Source organism: Leiobunum rupestre, chromosome 2 (genome assembly GCF_980474605.1).
Source record: "Leiobunum rupestre chromosome 2, qqLeiRupe1.1.hap1, whole genome shotgun sequence".
Taxonomy (NCBI): domain Eukaryota; kingdom Metazoa; phylum Arthropoda; class Arachnida; order Opiliones; family Sclerosomatidae; genus Leiobunum; species Leiobunum rupestre.
In genome coordinates, this window is record NC_143385.1 from 68,721,814 (window position 1) to 68,747,763 (window position 25,950).

A 25,950-nucleotide genomic window follows, 5' to 3' on the forward strand; every position below is an offset into this window, starting at 1 on the left:
TTTTTACATATATTCAAATGTCACTTGTATAGGGTCAAGGCACCCGTGGCGGAAATACGTAAACCAACACAATTACACCCAACCAGACCCAAGAGAAAAACTCGTGCAAGTCTAAAACCACTATTTGAGAAAAGCAAGTTTTTGTTTTAAATCTGCATATATTAAACTGCATATTAAACTAAGAATTAATATCTTTCAAAAGTTACGTATCTCGACTTGTTTGACTTTTGCACTGAGGTAGCGTGGATTCGCTTGTCGAATAATTATCGACTTTGTTATTGGGATAGTGAAGAGATGTAGCGCTTTGAAGTACCAACCACCGTCACCAGATGGCACTCTCCAACTCAAATAGGGGAGAGTTACGTAAAACCCAAAAGCCTCCTCTCTAATGCGCACCTTTTGTATACGCTAAAATAAAAAACATCGTTACTTCAGTTTAAAAACATCGTAACTTGGGTCTACAATAAAGCTAGAGTGGTGACGTTTTTCGAAACTCAGGTCGCTACATGTAGAATTATAAAAAAAACTGCACTTAACATCACGAGACGAAGACTTAATATGAAGTTTTCGTCACGCGCCATTAGGCCGCGCGCTAGATGTTGCTGGTGACACTAGCACGCGCTCTCAGAGTCTCAGTAGACGTAGAGCGCGACACTTTATCTCTAAGCTCTTAACCCGACTTGATTGACTCTCGTTCTCAAGTAACGTAGTAACGGCCGAGTGAACACCTTAGTACGCTTTAGATTGTAGATGGCGCCAGGGTCTCCACGATGGCGATTAAATCGATCGGCGCACGAGAGCAAGAGAGAATCTGCCCGGTTCAATGTTGAGCGTGTTTTTGTTATTGAGGCGTTCTTCCGCAGCGCTTGCGGATGGATGCATTTTTGTCTTCGCGTTATCGCGTTTAATTTGATGCGATAATTTCCCGATTTTTGCTTTCGTATTAAAACGATAATTTTACGCTAAAATTAGTTGAAGTTTTTTCCTGTTATTTACGTGCAAAAACGTCGGCGAACATTTCGAGTTATTTTTCGTTGCATTATTTTTTTTCCTTATTTTATTTTCGAAAAATGGAAGACAGTACGTCCAAGTATTCGGCTCTAGTCCAAGATGCATTGTCCTACAAAATGGTAAATATTTTTCTTTTCTACGTAATTTGGTCGTCATAGCGACCTTCTTCAGTTCGTTATTGTTAGGCCTATTTTTTAAATATTGTATTAGGTTTATATTTGATAATACATCATTTAAATTATCAATTTAATTCGTATATACATTTTATATATCATACACCATTTAAATTCTCAATTTAATTCGTATATACATTTGATTTATCATACACCATTTAAATTCTCAGTTTAATTCGTATATACATTTGATTTATCATACTCCACTTAAATTCTCAATTTAATTCGTATATACATTTGATTTATCATACTCCTTTTAAATTCTCAATTTAATTCGTATATACATTTGATTTATCATACACCATTTAAATTATCAATTTAATTTGTAGCTACATAAGTGTATAATATTGTTACATAAGTGTGACACTTCCTATTCTTCAAATGTAAAAGTTTTGCTGATAGCTATTCACAAGACAGACTGCATTACGGGCTTCGTCGCTGTTTTGCGTCCGTTTGATCACACGTAGCCTTTGACAGCGCCTCGCTAGGGGGAGATTTTCCTCTGGTGATGACGTCACTCCGTTACTAGCTCTCAGTAAAATAATCCTCAAAGTGATAAACTTATGGTAGCTATTAACCTGAATACATTTGATTTATTACATGGTCGTTGAGCTGAAGGTAGTATTTAGTTTTTAATGTTATTTTTATTGAGAATACTGAACTCAAATTTACTTACTTCACGGAATTCTAGATTAATTTGTTCTTTTTTATTACTATCAACTCGGTTATCTTAGATTTAAAAACACTTATTATTTACAAGGATAAAATTTATTTAAAAACATTCAATACAATTCGTTTTAGTTTTTTTTAACTTAATTATACTTTATTCATGCAAATAATAAAATATTATTAAATTAATTATGCAGCTACATTTACTATTTTATTTATTTAGATTTTAATTTATTTATTCTTAACGCTAACCAAAAAAATAAATTTATTAAAAAAACATAACTTGGGGGCTCAGGTTTTGTAGCTTTTAGCGTCTAAAATTGATGTCAAATGTTCCCCCTTGTTTTAGTTATTTTTAGATACTCATTTAATTCACCATAAAAAGGAAAACATTTTTATAACTACCACTCAAAATATCAAATTTAAATTTCCGGATCCAAATATAAAAACTCACAATACATACATAAAACCATAAGTATATAAGAAGATTCTTACGAGAGAAGTATGAATCTAGCTATATTGCTAATGTTATTCGCTTGAAACATGTAAATTCACAGGTTGTCGTAGATTTTTCAAAACACGTTTATGAAGAAAAATAGTGCGGTGCGAAGTTCTTCAAATCTTGATTTTCTAAATTATTTAATCGAGAAAATATGCATTATTAATTGATAAATTTTAGTGTACTTTTAACATATTTCCATCTTAGTAATAGACATCCCCGGTTTGCCGGTAAATTTGCGGCCAACCAGCCGACAAAGGCGCATGTTAAAGTCCTCTTACTATGTATGGTTATTATTTTTATTATTAATTCATTAATGTAATAAGCGTACGTCTAAACGCCCACCATCACACGTTTAAACGCCAACAAACGCGCACCAACAGACGTTTAAACGCCAACAAACGCGCACCAACACACGTTTAAACGCCAACAAACGCGCACCAACACACGTTTAAACGCCAACAAACGCGCACCAACACACGTTTAAACGCCAACAAACGCGCACCATCACACGTTTAAACGCCAACAAACGCCCACCATCACACGTTTAAACGCCAACAAAGGCGCACCATCACACGTTTAAACGCCAACAAAGGCGCACCATCACACGTTTAAACGCCAACAAAGGCGCACCATCACACGTTTAAACGCACACAAAAGCACACGTATAAACGCACACAAAAGCAAATGTGTAAACGCACACAAAAGCAAATGTGTAAACGCACACAAAAGCAAATGTGTAAACGCACACAAAAGCAAATGTGTAAACGCACACAAAAGCAAATGTGTAAACGCACACAAAAGCACACGTATAAACGCACACAAAAGCACACGTATAAACGCACACAAAAGCACACGTATAAACGCACACAAAAGCACACGTATAAACGCACACAAAAGCACACGTATAAACGCACACAAAAGCACACGTATAAACGCACACAAAAGCACACGTATAAACGCACACAAAAGCACACGTATAAACGCACACAAAAGCACACGTATAAACGCACACAAAAGCACACGTATAAACGCACACAAAAGCACACGTATAAACGCACACAAAAGCACACGTATAAACGCACACAAAAGCACACGTATAAACGCACACAAAAGCACACGTATAAACGCACACAAAAGCACACGTATAAACGCACACAAAAGCACACGTATAAACGCACACAAAAGCACACGTATAAACGCACACAAAAGCACACGTATAAACGCACACAAAAGCACACGTATAAACGCACACAAAAGCACACGTATAAACGCACACAAAAGCACACGTATAAACGCACACAAAAGCACACGTATAAACGCACACAAAAGCACACGTATAAACGCACACAAAAGCACACGTATAAACGCACACAAAAGCACACGTATAAACGCACACAAAAGCACACGTATAAACGCACACAAAAGCACACGTATAAACGCACACAAAAGCACACGTATAAACGCACACAAAAGCACACGTATAAACGCACACAAAAGCACACGTATAAACGCACACAAAAGCACACGTATAAACGCACACAAAAGCACACGTATAAACGCACACAAAAGCACACGTATAAACGCACACAAAAGCACACGTATAAACGCACACAAAAGCACACGTATAAACGCACACAAAAGCACACGTATAAACGCACACAAAAGCACACGTATAAACGCACACAAAAGCACACGTATAAACGCACACAAAAGCACACGTATAAACGCACACAAAAGCACACGTATAAACGCACACAAAAGCACACGTATAAACGCACACAAAAGCAAATGTATAAACGCACACAAAAGCACACGTATAAACGCTCATGAGAGTACATATAACATGCATACCTATGTCTACATTTTAGATAACCTGAATCTAATTAGATAATTAGAATCTGACTATTTCGAACCTTTGAACTATAAGTGGTATGTAGGTAGGACGCGTTCGTTGAAATTTGCATTTCCACATTCGTAAAACCCAAACAACGCGAAAAGGTTTCATTGGCAAATCTTATCTGAAATAACTAACGAGGTTATCTACAACCCTTCAAAAACGGATGGCACGGTTTAGCATTCGAAAATGAAACAATTAAACCACGTCGCTGTCTTGACCTCTTTCGCGAGTGCCGATATCTTGGAGCCGCGCAACATCCTGACCCCAATTAGAAACGCCAGCCCCTACATTGTCCGTTAACTCTTTGATAGAAACCACCCAAAGAAATGAGACTCCCACGGCGCGTGCGAAACGGAATTGAATGAATCAGGATCATTTGTAGGTAACGGAGAACGTACGACTCTCTACTCGCCACGCCCACTAACATGATAGCTCCACCCTCTAAACGAAAAACCCTCCATTTTATCCCACTTGCTAAAAAACGCAACAAAGTCACTCTCCCGAAGTATAAATAAATAAATTAATGGTAATAGTAAATGTTGGAGTTGTTGGCTCGGGTGTTATTGAAGGGCTTACACTACCCTCTACTCAATATAACCAGTCCATCTGGAATAATGTTTGCTGCCTAGGACGGTGCTGATGCCGGGAGTAGTGGCTCACTCCTGTAATCCCAGGCGTCCGGGAGGCAGAGTTTGTGGATGGCCGTGTGAGGACGACCACCAATCCCCTAACGGGTGGTCGGAATACTTCCGCCAAGGGTGTCCCCACCCCTGTCCCCACGTATCCCCCCGTTGGCGTGGCCGTTACACATATCTCGCCCTGATTAATCAGTTATTGTGTGTGTGTTGGTGTCTAAGGCCTCGGGTCGACACCGATGTGTGTGTATCTCAAAAAAAAAAAACGGTGCTGATATTTATTATTATCATAAGTAGTCTAATAAGAATGACAACCTCACCCAGTGCAAACATGCACTTGAAACTGAACTGACTAGTAGATTATCGTACTTGGTAGTAGGGTTTTTTGCCTTGGGCATATTTAGACACCAGTGTCTCTAGGTTGAACTAAACCTTAATCGCGCAATTTGCGTAGCGGCTTATGGGCCGGTTATGAGCTTCTCGAGTTGACCACTAATGGAAAGTCCCATTTAACTAATAAATGGAGTACAAATGTAACCAATAAGCTAGGAGTGATTGGAGCCAGTTACGTTAAAAACTAGTCCTAACGCCGGTTAGCAAACGATTTTTCAATTAATTAAAAAAAAAATTATCAGTCCCCGACTCTTACGTTCTCATTAACCTAAATAAGTGCTTGACTGAATTATTATTTTGGAAAATTCTGCCAAGGGCAGGCAACTTGAAACATGTGGTCTTATTTTACTCGATGTGGAATGGTGTTTGATAAATTTCGAGTCTCCGACTTGGGAAATACGTAAATAATATTTGCGTATGTTTACCAGAATTTTGTGGTTGAAATTTTTTATTCATTTTAATTTCCGTTGTTTTTCAATTTATATTATAAATCTATCAATTAATAAAGTCGATGTTGACCTACAATATGAAAATATGTGGTCGATATTGACCCCAAATATCAAAATATATGATCGATATTGACCTAAAATGTCAAATATATGGACCGATATCGACCTAAAATATCAAAAATTCAAAATGTGCCATTGAAATATTATTTCAAAATATTCGTTGAAGCAATAACTCGATAATATTTCATTAATGTAAAAAACACATTTTGAAAACGTTCAACTAAATTTTTTTTGATTAAATTACTTAATTGGAAAATTATAAAAATGAAAGTGTATTTCGTCTAGCCCTGTGTTTGTTAGCGTCTGCTATAGTTTGTTTCCGTAATAACCTGACAATAATATCAAAGGCTTTTGGAGTAACTTCCGTTTAAGGTTAGGAGCTTTCACGTGAGGAGGTATTTTTATAGTTAAGTCGCAGTTTTTTTTCTATTCTCGAATCGGTGGGTGAAAGGCCAAAATACATTTAAAATATATCCTTAAACGCGATAAAATACAAGAACCATTTATTTAATCAGTATATAGTTACATAAAGACGTTATCTGAAATTTACACGCCAACTTTAGTCGCTTTGATGAAGATTTTTAAAACGGTAAACAAATTTCCACGTATGCAGCTTTTGCCGAGGCTTACCATTCTTTGCTTATTATTCTGTCTGTAGCCAGCTTTAACTTGTGAGAGGTGTTTTGTGTTATTCGTAGATGGAAACCTAGTGTTTGGATTTTATTATTCATCGTGTAGTTGTATTTCGTTGCACCTGCTTAAACCGATCGATGGAATACGTTGAATTGCCTTTTTATTTGTGTTCAAATATTCTTAGTTGGTTTTGACCTAATGCGAGTTCATTTAATATTGATTTATCTTAATGTTGTTCATTTTTGTCTGTTTAACATTTTAGCATAAGTTGGTAGTGTCTGGTATCGCACGATTTAAAATATTTGGGTTTATTTTGTAATAACACTTCCGAGTGTACGCCCACAAGTCTTTGTTACGTATAGATTAAACATAAATATTAAAAGATTTTAGCATTTCCATGGAAATTGTTTAACTAAAAATTTTTTATTAACAGAGAGACACGCATGGATTTTTTTAAATAATATTTAATCAATAATTGGGGTGTAAAGAGCCCACAATTTTCATAAACAACTGAGCTTTCGACCCGCGGGTCTTAGTCAGATTAAACACTCCTTTACTGGTGATTTTAGTTGATTAGTTTTTGATCTTGTCACAAGGCTAACATTGCAGAAATACTGCTTTAATTATTTATAAATATCTAACAATTGAATTTAAAATGGATGAAGTGAAAATAAATTTTGAGGGTGTTAATTCAAAATTGGGGTATTAGAAATTAAAAATTTAATACTTAGCATTTTTTAAAGTACTGTTTTGTGTTTAGAACTTGCGTATTTGTGAAATGATATAAAAACTGAGATACAAAACTTGCCCCCATTAAAATGATCCGGTTTCATTTCAAATACCGAGCTTAGCGGTATTAATTTATAAACAGAATTTTTGGTAGTATGCAATACATTAGGATTGACACACCCCCTAATATCTGCTATTATATTAGAGAATTGGAGTGGGTTTCTATAAATTAGTTATGCATTATTTATTCTATTTAAGTCCTTGGACTTAATTTAAATTCCATATTAATACTTGAATCATGCCGTATTTGAACGTTTATACCGGTTTAAAATTAACGTAATAATGGTAGTTTGCCGAGAGACAGTCAAGCCAGTCTTATACCACAAGTTTCATTTTAAACTAGGTGTCAAAGGTCAGAAAGATTTAAGAATTGTTTAAAAGTCGGGGTAATTTTGTAAGAATTGGTTAAAAGTCGAGGTAATTACCCGACTACCAATCCTTACAATATTACCCCAACTATCAATCCTTACAATATTACCCCGACTATCAATCCTTACAATATTACCCCGACGATCAATCCTTACAATATTACCCTGACTATCAATCCTTACAATATTACCCCGACTATCAATTCTCACAATATAACTCCGACTATCAATTCTCACAATATAACTCCAACTATCAATTTTCACAATATTACCCTGACTATCAATTTTCACAAGAATTGATCAAAAGTCGGGGTAATTTGGCAAGAATTGATTAAAAGTCGGGGTAATTTGGCAAGAATTGATTAAAAGTCGGGGTAATTTGGCAAGAGTTGATTAAAAGTCGGGGTAACAGAAGTCAGTTTCCTCAAGATAGGGAAAAGGAAATCTTCACCCTCTGATTATTTGATAACGTTATTGCCATTGTACTAGATTTAACAAAGTTGTTGCAATGTTTAAAAGAGTCTTAATATTTCGTATTAATATCGAAAACAACGTATCTCGACTTGCTTGATTGTGGCTTTTAGTTGCGAACGTAAACGTGTTGTTCCATTTCGTCCAGAGCGCGTTTTGTAAAAAAAGAAACCAATTTTTATTGAGATCGCGTATTTCCGGTTGACTTGGCCGCTCGCAAGTCGGGTATCCAGAGGTTGTTGACCTTCTTTCCGCCTTGGTCCAGTTTGTCTAGTGGTTTTCGGCCTAGACTTAATTACTGTAATACACTTTTCCAACTATTTGATAATCACCTGTAATATCTGACATAAAAACTTGCTCCAGCGCATAGCTTATTACGTGACTATTGAGTACCTGTTGCGTCGAATTCCAAAACGCCAATTTCTGTTTCCCAAGTAATTGTAATGCTACTTTATTTACGTTTTTTTATTCCGTTTTTTTGTTGTTGTTAACGTAAGAACACTAGTCCAAACAGGGAATTCTTTCTTCGTCGCCTGTCCTTATTTACCGAAATAAATATAAGTTTGAAAGTTCTGGTATTTTAGATCCACTGAGCGCGGAATTTAGTGTTGATGAATTTCTCGGGATAGTGATACCAAGAATATATTTATTTATACTCAGGGAGAATGAATATGTCGAGATTATTTTTAGCGTTTCTCTAATTCCACCTGTTGGGGCCCACGGTATGCTCCTCCGCTTTAATAAAATCAAATAATACTGCAATCTCATTGGTTCTTAAAAATTACGTTTTACGACGCGATTAACGGAGCGGCTTAAAACTAAACTTATAAAACCCCCCAAAAAAACTAAGTAAACAAAAAAATTGCTGCAGCGAGGACACAAAAAATAAGACCGCCCCCTTTTCCCCTCCCCCCCTTAGCGTGACGGGGTTAGGGGCTCAACGTGTCCGTCGATAGTCTCAACATATTCATTCTCCCTGAGTATAAATAAATACATTCTTGGTGATACTGTTTAGAATGTAAACTATGTATTTAGCTGTTAGATATCCGATACCCACAATTTTAACGTAATACATTTTTTTATCTCAAACAGTACCATTTTCAACTATACTCGAAATAGGTCTTTTCTATTAAATAAAACTTTAAAAATTAGAAGTACAAAATGTTTTTATCTGCGTCACGAGCTCCATAGTTATTTCAGTACTTTGCTTGCACGCGGGTTTCAGAATCCGAAGGGTCTCGCGACTGCAGCGCGTGCTCTCTACCTTCAAGAGCTATAGTTACGTGACGTAGACAAAACATTGTCACATGACCACCCGTATTTTATAGAAACACCTATTAATGTTAGCTGAGACACCTAATTTTTGCCTAGAAGTAGAAATACAGAGAGCCAGGACATACCTGTAAAAACGAGAAATTTTAAAGCGCGTGCTGCTTGTTATTTCAATACAGAAGGGCTCGTTCAATTTCGCACGCGCTTCTCGAAAGCGGAATATCAATTTTAGCCTTACAAATGGAACTAACATAAACACGTTACTATTTTATTCAGTGACTCGCGCATGCGCGTAGGGGAGGAAAAAGATGGAGCGTCATTTATTGAATCGCTCTAGAAAAAGCTATATTCCTCGCGACTGTAGCGCGCGCTAGTAGGCTTGTCAAAGTAAGAGACTGTGACGTAAGAGCAACATTTCAACAAGAAGGCCACGTTACTTTATAAAAAGAACTATTGGCACTTGTGATAATAGTGGTTCACAGTTGAAACTTATCCTACACTCGCACTTAATCCTATTAAAACTACGTAAAAATTCCTACAATTTGTTTATTATCAAGCTGGCAAACTTCGTTTTCTTGACGCTGATATTGACTTATTTTACTTCTAGGATTATCCTACTAAAACTACACTAAAAACCTGCAATTGTTAATCCTTAATCTTACAAACTGTATATCTACAGGGTGACCAGATTTTCTATATTTCCTATATTTCCCTATATTTTTAATGCCTTCCTATAAATTCCTTTATTTTCACCTATTTTCCTATAATTACACAGTATTTTGTGTCATTGAACATCTAGTAAAAACACTGCCACTTTCGAACAAAATGTACGAGCTTTGTAAATCTCCAATAATGCAAGAAAGCAATGTACAAAAAATTATCTATATTCTAGGTGATTCGAGTCAAAGTAGCTGATATACAATAATTACCTTTTTCCTATTCATTATCCTATAATTGGCCTAATTAGTTTCCTATATTTTAATATAATTCGCCTCTGAAATTCCTATTTTTCCTATAAAATTTTCAAAGCCTATCCCTGGTCACCCTGATATCTGTGTACAATAATAGATACTTGACTGTGATATCGTGTGATTTTGCTTGCAGGATTCGCCGATATACAGACCGACGTATTACAAAATTAAGACGGACACTGTGCCATACTATTCGACCATGAAGAAGAACCAGAAGATATTGTGGACTCGCTTCGCCGTCCTCACTGGCATCTTCTTCATCACGGTCGCCGTCCTGCTCTGCTTCTTCGTCTTCGAAATCAGACCTCTGTGGGGACACAGTCAAGAGGTAAGTGCTATCCTCCAGAAGTACATGTCAGGGAATTTAGGAATTTGTAAAAAGTCAGGGAAAGGTCAGGGAATTTTAAGAATTTGTATAACGTCAGGGAAAGGTCAGGGAATTTTAAGAATTTGTAAAACGTCAGGGAAAGGTCAGGGAATTTTAAGAATTTGTAAAACGTCAGGGAAAGGTCAGGGAATTTTAAGAATTTGTATAACGTCAGGGAAAGGTCAGGGAATTTTAAGAATTTGTATAACGTCAGGGAAAGGTCAGGGAATTTTAAGAATTTGTAAAACGTCAGGGAAAGGTCAGGGAATTTTAAGAATTTGTAAAACGTCAGGGAAAGGTCAGGGAATTTTAAGAATTTGTATAACGTCAGGGAAAGGTCAGGGAATTTTAAGAATTTGTAAAACGTCAGGGAAAGGTCAGGGAATTTTAAGAATTTGTAAAAAGTCAGGGAAAGGTCAGGGAATTTGAAGAATTTGAAAAAAAGTCAGGGAATTCAATTTTATCTTGACACTTTAATTTTATTCTAGATCTATGAAAAATTCTATGATTATGATTTATTTCTTTGAAAGTTTGGTTACTTTTTTCAACATTGCAATCACCTTTTTAGTTTTTACTGAAATTTATTAACTTCTGAAAAAAAGTTAAGTATAAAAAAAATTTGGCCTAAAAGGTCAGGGAATAGTCAGGGAATTTTCATCTGAAAATTTTGTGACAACCCTGATTAATTAATTTCCTTTTTTTGGTATTTGCGTCAGTTTTGACCAGATTTTGAAATTAAAACAAAAAACTTTCGAACTGCCTTTAGTTTAGTCAAATATAACTTAGATAAAAAATTTTGTTCAACTAAAAAATATAAAGATTTAGTGCTTTCAAAGATGGTAATGGAAAATGTCATCGGAAGACATCAGCCCAGCGGTCCTGTAATTCCTATAAAATCCTATATTTTTCAACCTATCCTATATTATCTTGTAATTTTTTGATATTGTCCTTTCAAGTTTTAAATATTTGAAGTAGTATGTGTTTTCAATGCGCATAATTATTTAGTTGCATTGTTCTAAAACGAAAACTATCGCTAAATATTTTCTGGGTTGCTTCCATAGAGCAAGGTATGCAAGAACGATTTTTCTATAGCTAAGTCTTGTGAGATTATAAATTTATATTATTATTTTTCTCGTTAGATTTAGTAACATTAAAAAATGTATGTTTTTGTTTTGAAAGTTTTAGTGATAATTTACAATGAAACCAAAATATTCACTCTTCAGTATTTTACTTAAAAATAATATTTGCATACTTTTTAAAAATAATTCGGTATCTCAACCAGAAGTTTACCATATAAATATCCTTTAATTAAGAAATGTTAGTCCTATATTATCCTATAAAGTCACATTTTGAGTTCTGTATAATCCTATAATTTGAAGAAACAAAATCCTATTTTTCCTATAAGGAATTTAATTTATTGGCGGGGCTGCCTGCATCAGTTTGAGGGAACCAATGAAGTACCAGGCTGTTTTTAGGGGGGAGGAGCGCGAGAGGGGATTGCCTGCAAGGCCAAAAATAATCTCAACATTGTCAATAGAGTAATGGCATTGTGTCGTCCTAGTACGTCACCCATGCTCTTTCCTATATATAAAAAATTTGCGACCAAAATGACAGCCATGGCCAAAGCTACTACTCTTTATAGAGGTTTTTGTGCCGACTTACTGAAGCAAAATTTGTTTATACCCAAACGTAAAGATTTATTGGTTTACCTTATTGCTTTATTTTGTTTATTTTATATTGTTCATTTCATTATTGATTTTTATCAATTTATATTCATTTTATTTTTCATCATTAGTTAATTTTATTATTTATTCATTTTATTTATCATTATTAGTTTATTATTTATTCCTTTTATTTATCATTATTAGTTTATTATTTATTCCTTTTATTTATCATTATTAGTTAATTATTATTCATTTTATCTATCATTATTAGTTTATTATTATTCATTTTAATTATCATTATAAGTTTATTATTAATTCCTTTTATTTATCATTATTAGTTTATTATTAATTCCTTTTATTTATCATTATTAGTTTATTATTATTCATTTTATTTATCATTATTTGTTTATTATTAATTCCTTTTATTTATCATTATTAGTTTTTTTATGATTTATTCATTTTATTTATCATTATAAGTTTATTATTAATTCCTTTTATTTATCATTATTAGTTTATTATTATTCATTTTATTTATCATTATTTGTTTATGATTAATTCCTTTTATTTATCATTATTAGTTTATGATTAATTCCTTTTATTTATCATTATTAGTTTATGATTAATTCCTTTTATTTACCATTATTAGTTTGATTAATTCCTTTTATTTACCATTATTAGTTTGATTAATTCCTTTTATTTATCATTATTAGTTAATTTTATGATTTATTCATTTTATTTATCATTATTAGTAAATTTTATGATTTATTCATTTTATTTATCATTATTAGTAAATTTTATGATTTATTCATTTTATTTATCATTATTAGTTAATTTTATGATTTATTCATTTTATTTATCATTATTAGTTTATGATTAATTCCTTTTATTTATCATTATTAGTTCATTTTATCATGATTTATTCATTTCATTTTTCATAATTTAGTTTATTTTTTATTTTATTTTTCATAAATTAGTTTATTATTTATTTTATTAAGTATTATTTACGCAAAATAAGGTAATCTCTAACGTTACCCCGCCCCGCACTCCGAAATCATTCTTGTCCCTTAACGTAATTCTCCTACGAAACCGTTACCATGACGATACGTGGACTTGTTTACTATTTTGCTTGTACCATTTTGAGGTCGAATGATCATTATCCTTCACATTTAACCGCCTGCTCATTTTTCGTCGCCAACATCAGGTGGTCAGCCTTGGCCGGGAAGTGCCGGTACTGTTCGTCGCCGGATACCCCAAGAGCGGCATGAGCCTGGTGAGACAATTGCTGAACAAATACCCGGATTCGGTGTGCTCCTACGACAACCAAACGCTACCCGAAATCCTGAATCGTCAAGTCGACGAAGATAATGTTCAAACAGCATCATTTATTGGCGACGAAGCTTATAAGGTTAGTCCCACCGAGTATTAACAAGAGGTGTTTCTATAAAATAAAACTATATATTTAAAAGTATAAAATTTTATCGGCAAGTTATCTAATTACTTAACTTGCACGCGAGTTTTGCAGATTCCAAAGGGTCTCGCGACTACTAGCCCCTGGAATTAGGCTGCAACGAGCGCAAAATAAAGCAGCGGGAAAACGCGAACATTAAGGTTTGGGTTCGTGTGATAGGTACAAAAGGACTTTGTCAACAATTCGAGGTGACCAGCGTAAAAAAGTAAACTTAAACGGTATTTAAAGTCCCTGCTGCTTGGTTTTGCGCTTGTTGCAACCTACTTCCAGGGGCTAGTAGTCCTCACTTTGAAGCTCTCTGGCGATCTTTTGACTAATCGTAGGAAAATGGGGAAAAAACAGGCATACTTCTCAACTCACCCCCTTCAACTCCTTCCAATTTTTGCTCGGGCTAGAGATCGGCGGAACAAATAATTAACCGGCAAAATTTCGTTTAATCATAAAAATTTTGGTTAACTGTTTATTTATGAACATTTTATTCGAATAAACAACGAGTTAAACTGCAAAAAGAATGGGTTTTTTTCTGATATTTTTTGGATAATTGTCGGTTATGATTAAAAATAAATAATTGGATAATTTCTTATTCAAACGCCGATCTCTAGCTCGGGCTCAATTTGAGACCAAGCTCAGCTATTTTTAAATAAATATTGTGAGCCTGAGACGAGACCGATAAGTTTTATCACGATAAATTACCGAGCCCGAGCTGAGGTATTGTGGAAAGCGTATTGTAACTAGTGAGCCCGAGCTTGAGCCCCTGTTAAAATACAAATTACTTCGAGCTCGAGCCTGAACTCATTTCATGATTCACATTACTTGGAGCTAGAGCCAGAGCCCGTATTAAAAATTAACGTACTAAGAGCTCGACCTTGAGCTGGACATAATACTTGAGTCCGAGCTCGAGACGGATTTTGGTAGTTTTCATATCTGAGGTGAGCCCGAGCTCAACTCACGATTACGAATGAGTACGAGCCCGAGCCCAATTTGAATACTGTTTTAGTATCTAAGGATAAGCTCGATCTCTTTCGAATTCGCGATATTGCTTAGCTCGAAGCCCACGTTCGAAATTTATTTTGGTCAAAAAAGTATTAGAATCTAGCGCGGCCTAGCGCCGTCTGGATTCCCGGGTTCAGGGCTGCCTGACCACCTCCGAATGTCTTCCAGGTGTGCCAGTGATGCCGGAATGGAGCGCGAAAACTGAGGTGTAGAAAGGGTTTAATTATATCATGTTGAGCAGAGCTACAATATAGTGATCCCGAGCTTGAGCTTGGCTGAGTATAGAGTAATGGCAGTGCTACGTCACACGACGTCACCCATACTTTTTCCTATTCATAAAAAATTCGCGTCCACAGTGGTGGCCATGGCCAAAGCTACAGAGTGCTACTACTCTATTTTAGTAGTAAAATATAGTGAGAACGAGCTCGAGGCCACCATTTTATTTGTAATTAACTATAATGAGCGCCCGAGTTCACCTGTCGAATTGTAAATATAGTGAGCGCGAGCCCAAAACCACCCGTCGATTTGTAAATATAGTGAGCGCGAGCTCGAGACAGTGAGTCCGAGCCCGAGATGGTTTGTCTACTGAGCTTGAGACCTCACATCGGCGAGGCAATTTAGATTGCGAGCTCGAGCTCGAGACCCGCCCTATAATTGGTGAGACCAAGGTGAGCCCGAGACCAACCGTAAGCTCATATACGAATTTCAGTGAGGTGAGCACGGGCCCAGCTCTTGGCGTTGACCCGTGACTGGTAGACCGTGAAGTGGAAAGGCAGAAAAGCTAAAGATTAACTCAACTTGGTGATTCTCTTTTGAGTAGAAATACATTTTATTTATTGTGTAGGTGATAAGAATTTTATTGGTTTATTATAGAACACTTTTCTCGTTCTTATTTTTTATCTATTTCGATGTATATACTTGAGAATGAGATTAGATTAAATGTAAGTGACAAATTTGTGGTTTTGTTGTGGAATTGTTGAAACTAAGCTTTCTTATCGCCGACGCAAATGACGAAATGTTTGCCATCGACGTGGGTTTAGTCAAAGTGAATGTATTCCAATGAAATTTTGAACTGGGGTACTCTGATGAAACTGAGTCCAAATTTTAAATTTCAAACTGGAATCCCAGACATTATAGGTTGAAATTTCGCCATGTTTTATCTAAATATATACGGCGTTTAATTTATTTTGAATCTGACTTGCATAAAAATATATAAATATTAATTATTATTTAAATAGTTAATCGGTTCTTGGTTAAATCGTATTTATCTTGACACTATTTGATATTATAAGTTTTCATATCTATATCGTCTGGTTTGAACGTTCAATGTACTCTTAATATGTAAAATTTCGAAATATATTGACATGAAAATAACAATGCAGATATTTTATTAGCGGTTTGATTAGGTTTTCGGTAGTGTTGACTGATTTAAATCAATTGGAATCATGATTAAAATCAAAATTTAAATCAAGCGACTTATTTTTAAAAATTAATGATTTAAATCAAAGGATGATAAAATTTGCGTCAATGGTTTAAATCAAAGGATGATAAAATTTGCGTCAATGATTTAAATCAAAGGATGATAAAATTTGGGTCAATGATTTAAATCATACAATGTATTTTAATGTAGGTTTTAAAAATGGCCAAAATAGTTTCTTAAAAATTAAAATACTTAAATATTAAATAGTAATTAAATTTAATATTTCATATGATTCAAGATTAGCTAACTCATAAAAGTAAAATATCCGTTAATTATACATGAAGAGCCATTAATTGTATAAAAATCGATCAATCAATTCAATAAAATCAAAAAAATCCGATTTAAATAAAAATAATTGATCGATTTGATTTTTATTAAAGAAATCCAAAAAGTGCCAACCTTGATTTTCGGACAGAAACCAAACACTCGATCTTACTCGGTCAAATTTGACAAGTACTTATTAGCAATAGCTTAGTAAAAATTTAACGTTGATACGAATGTACCAGTGTAGATATTTTACGATCTGCTTGTTTTTTTCGTGTGGGTCAGAACAAATATTCGATCTTACTCAGCCCATTTGACAAATATTTCGTAAAAATTTAGTAAAATCGAAACGTTGACACGAATGCAACAGTTTAAATATCTTAGAATCTACCCGACTTTTGTGTTTCTTAAGCGAAAAAAGATTATTTTACTTTGCTAAAATTGACAAATCTTTAGAAAAATAACTTAAAACGTTACGCTAAAACGAATCTAACAATGCTGATAATTTTAAAATCTACCAGTTTGTTTTACACCAAATTTTACAAATATTTTAGTAAAAATTGCTTAGGAACGTTGATACGAAAATGCACCAGTGTCCTTATTTTGCAACTAACAGTTGTGTCATTTCCTATTACTCTATTATTACAAATAAGTTGATATTAATATAGGTATTTTTGTTCTGGCGTGAATTACCATTTATCTTACTTTGTCAAATTAGACAAATACTTGTTAACGAATAATAAAAAAAAAACGAATTTCAAAACCAGCGTTCTTACGCAACTGTTAGCAACAATATTTATTGAGGAAAAACTGACGTACTTTCTTGGAATTTCCCAACATCCCTAACCAGAAAAATAATCCGAAAATCTCCATCCTCGTGTGTTTTTTGTTGTGAAAAAAATTTCGTCACTTAAATTATTGGTAAAAATTTGCATTTGGTTTTTGTGAAATCCAACGTCCTGGCAACGAATCAAAAACATCTAGGATTTATAGGTCTACTATTTTTTCTCTTCTCCGAACATTACTACGATTAAAACGATTACATTTATAGGGTTAAAAGGTTTCTGAAGTACGATATTTCGTATTGTTAGAGTAAAATGTTTATCTGGCCTTATTAACATAATTTAAATTTTATTCTCTGGAAAAATCACGTACTGATAAACGCGCGTTTCAACCTTCGAGAAGTTCGAGTCGTGAATATTTGATTGAAATCCGATTAGTCGTAACCTTCCCTCTATCAAGGATTTGTAAATTTCTCAAAACAAATGTTTGAATTATCATATCTTTTTTACGCATTTTATTTCATTGGAAAATCAAATAATTATAGAATACTTTGCAGTTTTTTTTGTAGTATTCTATGGTTATTTCTAGTGCTCGGAATTGTTTATTCATTATCCACAAATTTTTCGATTTATTTAAAAAACGTTGGTAAAAAGAAGAACTTATTTATGTTTTTTACGCAACCAAGCATTTATTTGAATAAAAGTGGCATTTATTTAAATAATTGTTTGTTTTATTTAAATAATAGGCTTATTCACTTTCGATTATTTAAACATTTTACAATTTTTATTCAACTATTGGTTTTTTAAATAAATATTATTTAAATATCGCCGAGCTTATTTTATTCATGTATAAAAATTAATCGAAATCCGAGCACTAGTTATTTCTTAAGACCAAAAAAGCCCCGTAAAGTCAGCAATGTAGAATTCTTAAGAATTGTGTTTTATTTGTAGTAATTTTAGAGACTAAAAGACCCATAAAATAAACAATGTAGAATTTGTTTTATTAAAAAAGTGTAAAAGTGTAAAAATATTAATTGAATATCTAATAAATTTCTGTAAATTTGTAGGACAACGTAGCGTTCGATTCCGCCACGTTCGACTACATGCTAACCTCGCTGAGTGCCGGAAGTCACCCGGCTCCATCCATTTGCGCCGAGGTGCCCAAGGTCATGCAGTGGGCCTATTATTTGGAAGGGGTCTTTCCCAAAGCCAAGTACATCTGGTTGCTACGCGACCCGAGAGCCGTAGCGTACTCCTTGGCCAAGGATACCGTACGTAAACGTGTGTTCTTTCTAATAATAACGCCATGACATTTCAGTTCACCGTTACGTCGCTAGTTTTTTGCCCGAGCTGAGTAACGCTTAGTCGGCTAATATCACTTTCAAAGTCGATTAAACCCAGCCGAGCGTGAACTTTTATAATAAGCGTAGAGATAATAAATACGCCCGTTGGATTTTATTACCTTGTTAGGGCGCTCGCGCTCGTGAGGTTCGAAATATGCGCGCCTTAAAAGTCATTGTCTTACGAATTTAAATTGGTTTGCCATTATCTGTTTTGTATGGGTAAACTTTAACCCCAATAATTGCTTTTAATTTACGTTCTTTACGCTATCGGCGAAGTAAATTAACTTATTGGGTATGCTTAGTTATTTCTCCAGTTAGTTTTTTACCTTTGAACAATTTTTCAAGGTTAAACTCAATTCGTATGAGTAATTGGTGCCATTTATATAATGTTAAAGGTGATATTCGAAAGATAAAAATAACTTAAACTGGCTGCAGATCGATTAAATTAAAAACTGTTTAATCGAATAAAAATTTAGTTTAATAATATTTAAAATTAAATAACTTATATGCTAAGTTATTATGACTTAAACGTCATACATTTATGAGGGAAAATCTTGGGAATAGGGCGAGAAACTAAAATACTTACAAATAACTCGTACCAATAGGTCTTCGATTAAAAAACTAAATAAAATAGCCAGAAATTCCAACGATAGACTGATTTCGTCCTATTTGGGACACATCAGTATATAGTGCGGGAAATCTGGCTTACGAATATTCACACCGAAAATAGAAACTAGTCCTAAACATTAAAAATTACCAAACGCGTTGCGTAGCAACGGAAAGTCGAATATTGGTGGATAATAATATATACGAAATGTTAAGTGCAGTCCATAGGTGGTTCTTATTCACTTAATTCACTTCTGGTCCAATTAATGACATAACAAATTAATCCACTCGAATATTTATAACGTAGAATCAACTGGACAACGCCACCTACATTTCTAACGTGATGCGAAATTGGACTATGGACACAAAAACGTCCTTGAACAAATGCAAAACGTTAGGCCTTTACAAATGCCTGCCAGTGTATTTCGAAGAACTCATCTTGAAACCTCACCGAGTCTTACCAAAGATCGAACTATTCTGGGGCCTTAAAAACCCCGAAGACAAATTGGGCGTCCAAAAGGTCATCGACAGCGGTAAGGACTTGTTCGAATGGCGTACCAACGACGTCATCGCCAACGTCAGTCGCGCAAATGGCGACGTTGCCCTCTGGATGACGGAACTGAGGTACGACGTCAACGGAAAAACTAATTATTTCAATTTGTGGTCCACGGCGTTGTTAAATCCCAAAGATTTAGAGAAAAAATAGGGCTGCCTCACTTACGGAGGTTATTCGATATTACTAGACTTATGGTATTACATTGTGATAGGACGCTAGAATGGTGGGCTGGAAACTTTTATAGAGACCTACTGGTTAGGTTATCGGCCTCGCCAAAGATTTTTGTGACAATTTTTCTCGTTCCAGAGTACTTTTGTAAATGTTAATTTTGTGAAATAATAAAGAAAAGTACTTATTGTTACCTTTACTTTTAATTTATTACGCTAATATTCATGACTTATCTAATGATGGAAGAAATAAATAACTATGACAATGTTTTATTACTGGTTTAGTTTCAATTTCGTCAGAGGTACTTGGAATATCACTATTTACATCGAACATTTCTAAATACTTTTGAAAATCGGCTGGTTCGAAATTGTGATATTGCACGTTTTCGTTGCGAGGTAACTTTTTTTTCAACCTTCCTTGCAATTCGTTGACCCTTGACCTATACATTGACCCCGCACCTGTTCGGAGAAATGAATAGGTCAATGGTACCGTCCTCGACAATACCAGTACTACTCGGTAACATTCAATTTTGTATTCGACCATCTTTGGGTCGTAAACCAATCGAAGGTCACCGTTACCCACGCCCTGATTTACAGCACCATCTTGAGTTAACTCTCAAAAACATTTGAACGTTACCGAATTGAAATATTGGCAATAAACATAAAAATTAAATAATTTTTTTTTATTGAACGAACGCATTTTAATCGTAATTTAAAAAGTAAACAATTTATCCGTGTCATTTTCGAATAGTTCTTTTTGGTATCTTACTGGTAGCTTTCTTAGATTCCTTGTTGACTTGGTCTCGAATCCAAGACTGGCGCTTCTCTCTGTCTCGCCTGGTCATTAACTCCGTGTCGGAAGTCGTCGGTGAAGACGCGATGGAAGTCGAAGGCGTCACGGGAACCAAATTGTAAGCGGCCTTGTTCATTCCGAGCAGTTTCGACCTCCTGTTCGTCGTGTACAGTTCGTCATTGTCGCCGTCTTCGTCCGAAAAGTCCTCTCCAAAAATCGGAGCTCTGCGCCTCCGACGTTTGCGAGATTTGTCCACTGTGCAACAGATACAGAGGCAGATCAGGACCAGCAAAGCGATCAAGGCGAGGACGCTGACTCCTATCACTGTCCAACCGATATAGTCGATCGATTTGGAATCCTGTTTGACCTTGACTCTGGTCCTGTTAATTCGTATCACCCCCGGTACCTTTGGTACCAGTATTGGTGGTCCTGGTGGCCTATTGATGACGATTGGATTGTTGGGTGGAGCTCCTGGTAGGTTGGCGGGCTTATTAGGTGGTCCTTGGTTGTTTGGTGGAGGAGGAACTGGTCCTTGGTTGCTATTTGGACGAGGAACTGGACCTTGGTTGTTAGGTATTCCTTGGACGGGGGGCTTTGGTCCTTGCGCGGGAATTTCTTGCGGTCTCGGTACTGGATTATTATCCAGCCAGACTGCTTTTTCGCGCATTCCCGGCGGAGGTAGTTGTACCGGAATCGGGATGAAACCAAACGCTGGTGGTTGTACCCAGTAAGGCGCCACTTGTTGCGGGTTTGGCATCTCTTCGGGTCTGTTGCGATTAACTTCTGCCTCAACTGGTACATAGTGGACTTCCGTGTTTTCGTTCGGACTGGCTTCCGTTACGGGTTCTGGTTTAGTCTCAGGCGGAGTTACGACAGGAGTCGCCACATCGTGCTCGGGTTGATGGTCGTTGTGAATTGGTGGAATTTGGAAAGTCCACGAACCGATTCCAGGTAAGAGAGCTTGTATAATTATCGGATGACTTAGATCAAGAGCCGATGTCGGGTTTGGAAATGTTTTCACCACTTCTACCGTCCCGTCTAAATAATAAACGAATTTCTGGATGAATTAGCGTAAATGGCGCTGGACGATTTGTCCATCTTACTTAAAATAATTCTTATTTGGAATTTAGGACCCGATCCCGATCTTTCTGGAATCGGAGGGGGTTGATTGTGAGGTTGTCGATGGGAGTTGATGAAAAGGGGACGCTGGAAATGCGGCGGAGGTGGCTCTGGAACCCAATATCTTTGGTCGAGTGGTCTGTGTCGCGGTCTAAAGTTTTTCACTTCCGTAAAACCAATTAGAACGCAGAACAATAGGAAAGATATTGCTGTTTCCATCTAATATAAACGCTATCAGCATTATTAACGAAGTTAATTGACGCTTAAATACTTCGATTTACCTCAACTCCAAGGCTTAAATTAAACAGGACACTTAATTTCGCTAACTTTGATATTTTTCAATCGTTTTAAAAATGGCGCGTGTGAGATAAATTAGCGCGTAATTTCAAACCATTTCGCGGCGTGAAATGAAATCGCGTGTTATGACGCCATTTTTATGAAGAATTTTTTTTATTTCAGAATATTATTATTAATACATTTGTAAGATAAATAATATTTTTTTTTTATTGTAGTATATAAATAAATTTATTATAATACAACGTAAAATATATTAATTAATTAACGTAATTTATGGAAATAATGGTCTAAATTTAAAATTACTTTTATCAGAAGTCTAATATATAGTAAGATGCATTCGCGTTACAGAAATGAAACGCGCACCTTCGCAGGTTCGTGGCAGGGTTCAAGAACTTCAAGTGGCGCATGTTTTTAAAATCCACATCAAAGTAAAATACTGAGTCAAAACTACAGCGTCTTTACATCTAGGAGCAACAAACACAACACCCCACACAAGGAGAACGCAACCCGTCAAAAGTCGTGCATTTTCTTGTGTACGTTTTTAATTGGCTAGACGCTTTAGTGCCTGCTGCCGTCGGAAGGGGAAAATTCGGAAATTGTCTTCCCCCCCTCCGCCCGTAAAACGTTCAGCGTAAAGGCTCGTGACGCTCGTCCAATGAAATTCGTACACAACCCTTCGTTAGCGTGTTTAAAGGCTAGCTGCGTTCTCCTTGTGTTTGTTGCTCCTAGCTTACATACACTTTGGAAATAACGATTTAAAAATAATAAAAATTGCTGTTAATAATTTTTTTCTGTTAAATTAACACAATTTACCATATTAAATATTATAAACTTAATTTTTTATAAAATTAATCGTTTATAAATATTAAAGGCATTTTGGTGCAACACGTTTTCTTATAGAGTATATACTAAATGGTACAATCGTCTGCTATCAAACGCTTGATTTTAACGTAGTTAGCGCCAATCACTTCTAACTTCTGTTAAACCTGGTGACAGGATTATGAAATCCATGGGTACACCATAATTATTAAATAAAATAAAATAATAATCAGCTAGTCTTAGTCGATAATTCAAAATAAGGGTAAAAAACGCCGCCGATCAGTTTAGTAAACTATTTTCGGCGGCGTAATCGTTGGCCATTTTCGGTATGGAGATACAGGCCGGAAGGCAGGCAAGGCTGCCAGATTTCGATAGACCGAAAACGGCCAACTCTCTCAAATGTTTTCGTTTTCAAACGAAATTTTTGCGCCGTAGCTATTGACTAAGACTATACTCAAGGCACCGCATTAGGCTTAAGTTATCAAGTGACTTTTAAAGCCATTATTTAAGGTGGCCGGGTTACAATTAGTGTTCGTACGGGGTCAAAATAAAGTCGGGGCCGGGTCGGGGTCGGGGTCGGGGTGGTTCTAACCCCGCGAAAAACAAGTCGGGGTCGGGGTCGGGGATGGAAAATTCTTTGTATTTATTAAGAATAGAAAAATTATAAAAATACCCCAATTTTACGGGTTAAGATTAGATAGTGTATCTTGTGTAAGCCAGCCTTTGAGCCTAGGGACTATTAGTAATAGTCTTAGTCGATAGCTATGCCGCAAAATTTTCGTTTTCAAAACGAAAACATTTGAGAGAGTTGGTTGTTTTCGATCTATTGAAATCTGGCAGCCTTGCCTGCCTTCTGGCCTGTATCTCCATACCGAAAATGGCCGACGATTACGCCACCGAAAATATTTTACAAAACTGATCGGCGGCTTTTTTTACCGTTATTTTGAATTATCGACTAGGACTATAGAAAAAATAGATAAGATAGGTAGATTTTAAAATAGAGGTCTCTAGCTTAGGCATTGTAATTGTTTAAATAAGTTGTTTTATAAATTCACAAGTTATTTCTAAACGTTGTAACTCCACACTCCTTAGCTGAGACTTAGAGAGTCTGAAACAACGGCAATTATGAAACTAAAACTTAAAAAAGTGACTCAAGTCGGAGTCAAGCGTCAGGCGAGAGCTACGTCAGCGGCATCAGCCGAAGGTCATTCGGATCATTCTATTGTCGCCCACGAAAAAAGGGGAGAGAAGGAACCTATCTATTTTATATTTTTAGGATTTAACGGGGTGCGTCGGCGCGAAAATTTAAAATTACACTACGAAAACATAACCCCGAAAAATGGAAAACCCCGACTTGATTTGCGACAGTCGGGGTCGGGGTCGGGGTCGGGGTCCCCGTACGAACACTAGTTACAATGCATAGGAGGGTGGTGGCAAACCCTGCGAGCCAACAGCTCCCTACAATAACAATTACCGTTAAGTTCGTTTTTATGGAAGGGGTAAACCGCTTTAACCAGTGGGGAGAGAACTTGCAAACTCTACGCAGAAGGAGTGGTTCCGAGTTTTCACCCAGTGCCACAAGCTGGGATCGAACCCGGCTCCTCTTGCTGCGAGCCGAAAGTGCTAACCACTCCGCCACCCCGCGGAACTCCCTTTGGAATAAAGAAACTTTCTTGTTACCTTGACGGAAAAATGACAGAGATTACCATAATAATTATATCAGAAGATCACCTTGATGACGTATTTACACCCGCACTATTTTTCCTTCCGAAATCAGTGACGGGGTAAGGATCTATTTTGAGGCCCCTGTTTACACGAAGACGAAATTCGTTCATGGACAAAAGTCCTTAGAATTATCGTTGCAATTACTAAGACAATAACGAGTCCAGTTCTACGTTTGTCGAAACATCGTATTGCATGGTTGCCACACGTGAGGGAAAAGTTAGGATTTTAAAAACGGGCATATAAAGTCAGGGAATTTTAAAAATTTGGATAAAGTCAGGGAATTCAATTTTACCTTGACTTTTTAATTCTATGATTATAATTTATTTCCTTGAAAGTTTGGCTAATTTTTTCAACATTTCAATAACCTTTTTTCTGAAATATGAGTCCATTTAGATTTATTAACTTCTGAGAAAAGTAAAACGGTCAGGGAAAACAGAGAATAGTCTGAAAATTTTGTGGCAACCTTTTATTGCGTCGTCGTGTGCTCTGCTTTACTCAAAAATGAACTAACAAGGAGACTACCCGAGGTGGTTATCACCGATTTTGTTGAAGCTCGGGGGTTAGGTAGACCTTATGGTAGTATGAAAATGGCCAAAGGGAAAAGTTGCAATGGGCTTTAGTTTTCCCATGGCAACCGAAAATGTTTTTGATCTCTCAAAACAAAAAAATCTCCATTTAAAAAAGCATGGGATTTTCTTGGGTTCACAGGGTTACTACTTAAAAAATTTGAAAAAATCAAATTTTCAAAACATACCCAAAAAGATGAATTTGACCTATTTTGGGTAAAATTGATCGATGATTTGGGGTAAAATTGATCAATTTTGTTTAAATTTTAACAAAATTTGGGTATCCGAGAAAATCCCATGCTTTTTCAAATGGAGAGGTCAAAAACATTTTGGGTTTCCATGGGAAAACTAAAGCCCATTGCAACTTTCCCTTTGGCAATTTTCATACTACCATAAGGTCTACCGAACCCCCGAGTTTCAACAAAATCGGTGATAACCACCTCGGGTAGTCTCCTTGTAAGCCAACTAAAGTGTTACCGAGATTTTTGCTAGAAGCGCATTCAGAATAAAAAATGGTTGAAAATCTAATAATTTGGGAATTTGGGTTACTTATGAGTCTTTAATTCTGAATTTGGAGAAGAGTATAGCCAACAGTCCGAAAAGTATATCTAAAATTAGTGGGAGCCTGTGACAGTGGGATGTAACTTT

At 35.8% G+C, this 25,950-nt stretch overlaps 2 protein-coding genes across 4 annotated transcripts; one reads left to right on the forward strand and one right to left on the reverse strand.

Moving 5' to 3' along the window:
- The first annotated feature begins 833 nt into the window (after positions 1-833).
- On the forward strand, positions 834-20,177 carry LOC149958870 (protein-tyrosine sulfotransferase-like). Of its 2 annotated transcripts, none has more exons than XM_090166276.1 (5): positions 834-1,130; positions 10,427-10,621; positions 13,526-13,729; positions 18,379-18,582; positions 19,568-20,177. In XM_090166276.1, exons 1-5 carry the CDS (start codon positions 1,071-1,073, stop codon positions 19,964-19,966), a joined length of 1,062 nt encoding a protein of 353 aa, XP_090022402.1. In that variant the 5' UTR covers positions 834-1,070; the 3' UTR covers positions 19,967-20,177. The 2 variants fall into 2 exon arrangements, with proteins under 2 accessions (XP_090022402.1, XP_090022403.1); XM_090166277.1 differs by lacking the exon at positions 834-1,130 and adding an exon at positions 6,187-6,378.
- Positions 20,178-20,183: 6 nt separating this feature from the next.
- LOC149958871 (uncharacterized) lies at positions 20,184-22,256 on the reverse strand. 2 transcript variants are annotated; one of them, XM_090166274.1, is made up of 4 exons: positions 22,177-22,256; positions 21,880-22,114; positions 20,753-21,814; positions 20,184-20,442 (listed from the first exon to the last, which is right to left on the reverse strand). In XM_090166274.1, the coding sequence occupies exons 2-4, from the start codon at positions 22,112-22,114 to the stop codon at positions 20,207-20,209; spliced, it is 1,533 nt and encodes a 510-aa protein (XP_090022400.1). In that variant the 5' UTR covers positions 22,177-22,256; the 3' UTR covers positions 20,184-20,206. The 2 variants fall into 2 exon arrangements, with proteins under 2 accessions (XP_090022400.1, XP_090022401.1); XM_090166275.1 differs by having other exon boundaries at positions 21,880-22,126; positions 22,177-22,242.
- Between the last annotated feature and the right edge of the window lie 3,694 nt (positions 22,257-25,950).